This window comes from Otolemur garnettii, unplaced genomic scaffold, assembly GCF_000181295.1.
Source record: "Otolemur garnettii isolate 467f Iridium unplaced genomic scaffold, OtoGar3 scaffold00001, whole genome shotgun sequence".
NCBI classification, from domain to species: Eukaryota; Metazoa; Chordata; class Mammalia; order Primates; family Galagidae; genus Otolemur; species Otolemur garnettii.
In genome coordinates, this window is record NW_003852396.1 from 46,051,640 (window position 1) to 46,059,640 (window position 8,001).

The 8,001-nt window shown below is 39.1% G+C and overlaps 1 protein-coding gene across 4 annotated transcripts in view; it reads left to right on the top strand.

The window, feature by feature from the left end:
- Positions 1 to 8,001, top strand: part of NUCB2 (nucleobindin 2) — a 48,412-nt gene that overhangs the window by 9,943 nt on the left and 30,468 nt on the right. For 2 of the 4 annotated variants that reach the window (XM_003781142.3, XM_023518029.1), the window contains exon 3: positions 7,545 to 7,688. In XM_003781142.3, the coding sequence (XP_003781190.1) occupies positions 7,545 to 7,688 (144 nt within the window). Of the gene's footprint in view, positions 1 to 1,568; positions 1,612 to 7,544; positions 7,689 to 8,001 lie in introns of those variants that run through there. The other 2 variants (XM_023517968.1, XM_023517935.1) reach the window with 2 other exon arrangements.

Consider the following 8,001-nt stretch of genomic DNA (forward strand, 5'->3'; position numbering starts at 1 on the left):
CGTTGTTTGGCGGGCCGGGCTGGGGATTCGAACCCGCCACCTTAGGTGTATGTGGCTGGCGCCTTAGCCGCTTGAGCCACAGGTGCCGAGCCGGGATGGAGGTTTTAATAAAAGAGTGAGGGGGTTTTAAAGAGATAACACATAAAACATTTTCACTCTTTTTAAACCTTTTTGCCTCTGTTACAACTTTAGAAAAAGGAAACTGAATATCAGGAAATAGAAAGTGGAGTGAGAAAGAGTCTAAACATTCAGTCAGTCTTTTAGTCTCTCTCTTAAGGAGCAAGTTACAATTTTATTTCTACACAGTGTGTCTGTGTCTTTGCAAGTTTTAAATTTTTTTTCTTACATCCTTTTGCTGCTTATCTAATAGCCTACCTTCCTCACTAGATTGGAGCCCTGTGAGGGTAGGGAGTCTGTCTCCTGTTTGTCCTTCAGTGTAGTATCTGGTACATAGTGGGTACTTAATACATAAATATTTGCTCAATAAATAGATAAATACAACTGATTAAAGAAAACATACTTAAGCCTTAAATTGAAAAGGAAGAGGAGCAAGTGTGTTGAAAGAGGGAGAAAAAGATACATGAGAATAGAAACTGTTTACAAAGAGAGAGAGAGAGACAATGTTTCAGTTTTCTGTACTCTTTTCACCCTTCTTATCTCTGTTACTTTTACTATTTTCAGGTTATCTTGCCCCACAATCAAAATAGGAGCCCATCATCACCTGTACTTATTAATTTGTATAGTGACATGATCCCTCTGCCTCTTGTCTATGATTGTTACTTTTACTATTTTCAGGTTATCTTGCCCCACAATCAAAACAGGAGACCATCATGTGGGCTTAATTAGTATAAACACTGACTGATGCCACAGCTAAGAAATTTGCCTCTATGTATGAATGGGACTTTTGATTTAATGGGGCCAGGAGAAAGATAAATTTCCTTTTAGGGCTTGGAAATCTAAGGAAATTATTTGTATTTACTGAATACTAGGAGGAACTTAACAGCTCTGCTTGCTCTGTAATTTTTTGTTTGAGGCTCCAGTGCCTTTGGGGTGAATGCCTTCTGTGCTGTCTGGAGATGACTGTGTGACTTAGAATTTCATATAATTCTGCATTAGAGAGGAAATTATCAGCCTTTCCTAGTGGTTTGGATCACTACCGTTTCATTGTAGTTCAGCCCAGTGTTTCCTCTTTAGTTCTGTATCTTACTTATGAAAGAGGGTGATAAAGAAAAGGAGATGGCCATTCCTAGGACCCAGTGGTGGCAGGAAAGTGAGTCGGTCCTCTCCCTTCTTCCCATTGCTGCTTCTTACCGCTCACCTACCTGTCCCTCTTGTGTGGGTATTTGTATAGTTTGCAGTTGATGAAAATGTGCAAACCTCTGACATGTTTGACATTACCTTGTTATTTAAAGAGATTTTCGTGTCATTACTTTACTACCTAATGTGCTAGAACACTTTCCATTTCTTTAGTTAAGATAACATTTGACATTTATTGAGGCCTTATTAAGGAGTAAATTTTTTTTTTTTTTTTGAGACAGAGCCTCAAGCTGTCATCCTGGGTAGAGTGCCATGGCATCACAGCTCACAGCAACCTCCAACTCCTGGGCTCAAGTGAGTCTCCTGCCTCAGCCTCCCAAGTATCTGGGACCACAGGCGCCCACCACAACACTTGGCCATTTTTTGGTTGCAGCCATCATTGTTGTTTGGCAGGCCCGGGCTGGATTTGAACCTGCTACCTTAGGTATATGTGGCTGGTGCCTTAGCCACTTGAGCCACAGGCACCGAGCCAAGGAGTAAATGTTTAAGGGGATTGTCTGAGTTGTATCTAGAATGAACACTAACAAATTAGAAACTAGTAGAGGAGAGAAAGTATACTAAAGACATTCTAGGCTCAGCGCCTAGAGCTCAACCGGCTAAGGCGCCAGCCACGTACACCTAAGGTGGTGGGTTCGAGTCCCCAGCCCGGACCCGCCAAACAACAATGACGGCTGCAACCAAAAAATGGCCAGGCGTTGTGGCGGGCGCCTGTGGTCCCAGCTACTTGGGAGGCGGAGGCAGGAGACTCGCTTGAGCCCAGGAGTTGGAGGTTGCTGTGAGCTGTAATGCCACGGCACTCTGCCCAGGGGGACAGCTTGAGGCTCTGTCTCAAAAAAAAAAAAAAAAAAAAAAAAAAGACATTCTACATTAATCAAAAAGCAAGAAAGGAGAGGAAATAAATATTAGAGGCAGGATTAATAGAAAGCCCTATAGAAGGTGGTAGATTTAAGATAAATCTATCTTATCTCATTCAAGATAAATATCTTTAAGAGTCCTTTGATACGTGTGTTAAGCCATATCATTAAATGTCTTATAGAAAAAGTGCTGCCAATTAAACTTTGGCACTGGGCTTTATTACAATTCTATTTTATGTTTAGATTAATTTAGACATGTTACAGATTTTTCTCACATGACTTTTGTGCACGTGTACATTAAAAGTGGAAAAAGTTGATTAAGGTATTCCTAAGACTTCTTCACATTCATAGTGTAAGTGGTTTTTTTTTCGCCGGGGCTGGGTTTGAACCCACCACCTCTGGCATATGGGGCTGGTGCCCTACCCTTTTGAGCCACAGGTGCTGCCCCATAGTGTGAGTCTTTTAAAACACCTCCTTGAATTGTTGTCTTTATTTTCCCATACATTGTTCTCTCTGAGGAGAGGGAGAGAAGAGAGAGGAAGAGGGAACAAACAGCTCCCTGGGGTTTTCTTCCAAGCCTCAGCACTCATTTTGCAGGCTTTGAAGCTGATGTTTTTTTGATCCTATCAGATGATGAAATAGAAAGTTTTCACATTTATATTATTTTCTCAAACTCTCCTTGTTGACTAGAAAGCTTTGGGCTGGCATTTGTCCAGACATGGCATCAAGAATAACACCAAATCATCTTACTTTATGGGCAACCAGTTCTTCACCTGTTGACATAACCTTCTTGGATGCATCAGGAGGTAAACACACACACTTGGCAGGTTATGTAGGGCTCCTCAACATTCAACCAGATTTACCTACTCTTCCTATAGCTCAGTGGTTCTCAAGCTTTCTAATGCCGTGGCCCTTTAATATAGTTCCTGTGGGTCGTGAACCACAGGTTGAGAACCATTGCTTTAGCTCAACCATCCACCATCTCCTTCAGCAACTCTGGCTGCCTTTTTAAATGTATACACTAGCATCTCTGGAAGATCATTTTGTAGTTTAAAATTTAATAAGGCAGCAACTTTTTGGCCATAGGCATTTATGATGGTGTTACTATAATATGTTGTTTTCTGGCCCTTTCTCTTATATCAGTCTCTTTAGCACTGATGACATTAACATACTATTTTGAGGCATGTAAAAGAACCTCAGGATTTTGTCAGCATTTCCTACTGACTAAACTCAGCTTTATTTTATCCTTTAAATTACATGTGGCTGGAATTTATGCAGCTTCTGTTTAGTATCAGCAGGAAGTTTCTTTTTTAAAATGGTTATTTGTATTGTATATAGTAGAAAGTTTCTGACAAATTGACTTTTGCCTTAATTATGCACAAGTCCATCAGTTCAGCCTCACGTTCTTTGAAATTTTTTATTTATTGGAGGCATTGTTTGGCTGCTAGTAGGTAATCCTCATAGGTCTCTGTAACAAAATGTAACAGCTTTGTGTACTTGCTGGTTATTTTCCTGCCTAAAGTCAGGTTAAAGCACCTAGTTGTTCCTTCATAAGAAATGATAGGCTGGGCATGGTAGCTCGAGACTGTAATCCCAGCACAGCACTTCAGAAGGCCAACATAGGAGGATAGGTTGAGGCTGGGAGTTTGAGACAGCCGAGGCAACATAGAGAGACCATCTCTACAAAAAATAAGAAAAATCAGCTGGGTGTGGTGGCAGTGCCTATAGTCCCACCTACTTGGAAGGCTGGCTCAGGAGGATCCCTTGAGCACAGAGTTCAAGGCTGCAGTGAGCTATGATCATGTCTCTAGACTGCACTCTAGCCTGGATGACAGAGCAAGACTGTGTCTTTAAAAAAAACAAAAGTAAAGTTACTGTTATTCCTCTAACATCAAATATTTTCTTTTCTTTTTTTTTTTGAGACAGAGCCTCAGGCTGTCCCCCTGGGTAGAGTGCCGTGGCATAGCTCACAGCAACCTCAAACTCTTGGGCTCAAGTGATCCTCTTGCCTCAGCCTCCTGAGCAGCTGGGACTATAGGCACTAGCCACAATGACTGGATAGTTTTTTTATTTTTAGTAGAGATGGGGTCTCACTCTTGCTCAGGCTGCTGTCAAATTCCTGAGCTCAAGTAATCCACCTGCCTCACCCTCCCAAAATAGGGAGGGTTACCGGCCTAAGCGGGTGTGTCAGGCTTATTTTACCTTATTTTTATTGTATTTGGATGTGAATTTTGCTTGGTAGTTTTTTGTTGTTGTTGTTACTGTTAATCTTTATGTCAGCCCCCAGACCTGCTACTTGTTCTACCAGTGTAATTTTAAGCTGGCTAAATAAGAAATATTTAGGTTTAAGGCATTTATGAATCATATAAACTTAATAATTTTATTTATTTATTTTTTTTTGGAGACAGAGCCTCAAGCTGTCCCCCTGGGTAGAGTGGCGTGGCATTACAGCTCACAGCAACCTCCAACTCCTGGGCTCAAGCGAGTTTCCTGCCTCCACCTCCCAAGTAGCTGGGACCACAGGCGCCCGCCACAACGCCTGGCTATTTTTTGGTTGCAGCCGTCATTGTTGTTTGGCGGGTCCGGGCTGGGGATTCGAACCCGCCACCTTAGGTGTACGTGGCTGGCGCCTTAGCTGGTTGAGCTATAGGCGCCGAGCCAACTTAATAATTTTAAACATTTGATGTGAGTACAAGCAATTTTATTAGTATCCCTGAGTAGGCAACAAAATATGTATGTTCAAAAGAATAGTTAGATAATAGAACTTAAGTACTTAGAGAATGTTGGGGTCAAGTTAGATTCTATTATTTAAAAAAAATTCCTTTATTTTTGTAAAGGAGAGAATTGAAGTGGGAAAAGTTTATTGACAAACCTCGAATTAGAATATAGGCCTAAATTTAGTCTGCCTTACTCTGAGGCACAAAACCCATAGTCCTTAAGAATCCGTACTTACTTTTGAGATAAACATTATCTCTTTTTCTCATTGTAAGTGAGGTTGGTGAAGAATAGAGCAAGGGAAGAAATATGTTCTGGGGCAGTGGTTTTCAAACTTTAGCATGCATCAGAATCACATATAGGGCTTGGTCGATGTAGATTATGGTGGTCCCTATCTCCGGAGTCTCTGATTTTGAAGGTATGGACTAGGCCTTGACAATACTCATTTCTAACAAATTCCCAGGTGATGCCAATGCTACTGGCCTGGGGATCACACTTTGAGAATCTCTGCTTAAAAGAAGACATAGGCTTTGGAGTCAGTCACTCCCAGGTCTATACCCTGGCTGTATGACTCACTACTGTGTAACCTAAATCAAGCTTTTTAGTTGGTATGTTTCAGTTTCCCATATTTTAAAATGAGGATAGTAATATTTATTTTACAAGGTCACTGTAAGACTTAAATGAGTTGGCTCGGCGCCTGTGGCTCAAGTGGCTAAGGCGCCAGCCAGCCATATACACCTAAAGTGGCGGGTTCAAATCCAGCCTGGGCCCACCAAACAACAATGATGCCTGCAACCAAAAAAAAAAAAAAAATAGCCAGGCGTTGTGGCAGGTGCCTGTGGTCCCAGCTACTTGGGAGGCGGAGGCAGGTGACTTGCTTGAGCCCAGGAGTTGGAGGTTGCTGTGAGCTGTGATGCCACAGCACTCTACCTAGGGGAGAGCTTGAGGCTCTGTCTCAAAAAAAAAAAAAGACTTAAATGAGTTAATTATAAAAAAAAAATGTGTTTAGCATTATGCTTAGTACATAGTAAATAGTCAATAGATGGTTTCTGTTGTTATTTATAATAAGCCTAGTATCAATTAAGTCTTATGAACCATACATTCAGTGCTTTAGAGTAGCTTCCCGGAGACTTTCAGTGACTTTTTCACTGCAAGGTGTTATGAGACACACACACACACACACTGTGTGAACAAACATATTCCTTTCTTGACTTGCCTTCCTATTTATAGTAGATGTGGCAGAAGAGTGGGAATGCAGCAGAAGTGACCAGAACACATAGGGGAATGTGGAGAGATTAGAAACTTCATATATTGCTGGTGGGAATGTAAAATGGTTCAGTTGCTTTGGGAAAAGTTTGCAAGTTCCTCAAAAAGATAAGCTTTTAGCATTATTACACTTACCCAGCAATTCTACTGATAGGTATATAATCAAAAGAATTGAAAACACATAAACCCAATAACTTGAACACAAATGTTCAGTACATTATTATTCAAAACAGCCTGAAGCAATATTGTGTGACCATCAGTACCTCTAATTTTGTTTCAATACCACTACATTCTACTCAATATTTTATTGACCTATTTATATGACAAAAGATCTTTAGTAAATGACTATTGGCTATGATAAAATAATTTAACACAGTTAAGAGAATATTTATAGTTAGTTATTTGTCTCTCAATCAACTATTCATAATTTATTTTCAAAATTAAGTCAAAGCTAAACTAGATAAATGTGGAAATAATTTTGATTTCCTTATATTTTAATTGAGAAAAAATACGTAGTTTTTCCTCCTCATTTCCTAATAGTAGACTTTTTATTTATTAAAAATTGGGCCCCTCATCATTACCATTATTATTAAAACTTTTGTATGTTATAAAGACATTTGCATTAGATTGTTTATTGCAGCTCAATTTACAATTGCCAAGATGTGGAAACAACCTTAAATACCCATCAACTCAGGAATGGATAACAAACAGTGGTATATGTATACCATGGAACACTATTCAGCCATAAAAAAGATGGAGACTTCACATCTTTTGTGTTAACCTGGATGGAATTGAAAACACATTCTTAGTAAAGTATCCCAAGAGTGGAAAAGCAAGTAGCCAATGTACTCAGTACTAATAAGAAGCTAGTAGACAATCTAATACATACTTACATAAGAGAAAAACTCAATTCAAGTTGGAGGGAGAAGGGAGGAGGGAAGAGGATTGGTGTGCTCCCACTTAATGGGCACAATGTAAGGGCATATGGCACACCTTTTGGGTGTGAGACACAATTACAAAAGGGATTCTACCTAACAAATGCAAATATTATAACCTAGTTGTTTGTACCCTCACATTAACCTGAAATTAAAAAAAAAGCTTTTATAATTAACCACATGTTTTCTTACATATAAGCAGTTTAAATTTTAAAACTTTGTTTCCTATGTTTTAAATTTTGGCTAAGATACATTTCTCCTCTGACTTTTTTAGTGATATATTTTAAACGCTTTTTGGGTGAGTTTTAATTTCTTTTTCCCCATTTCCTAGAGTTGTTTTGTTTTTTTTTTTAGGTATTAATCCTCTTGAGATGATATGTTATTAATGTGACATTGGGAATGCATGCATACAGTTTTAAAACATCTTTTCTGGACTTTAATTATTCCTTCATTTCAGATGAGGTGGCGGACCATCCTACTACAATACTGTTTTCTCTTGGTTACATTTCTCCTTACTGCTCTTGAAGCTGTGCCCATAGATATAGACAAGACAAAAGTACAGAATACTCACCCTGTGGAAAGTGCAAAGATAGAACCACCAGTAAGTGGAACGGGAGGAGTATAATTAAAATATTACTAATATTTGTTCTGAAATACCAATGGAAAGGGTATTGGACAAGCATATGCTGTTTAACATTAGACAATGATGGTAACATTAAACAATTTAATATAGTGTATTAGATAGTACACAGAAGAATTAATCAAAATACATTTTAAACATAGAGCTCAATAGCCAGGAAAACACTGTGTTATATTTAAAGGAGAGATAGATGACAGCGAGGAGAAACCAATTAATATTATTAATTAAATCTTCATTGTCTAAAGCAAATAGAAAATCTACCTTTTTTTTTTTT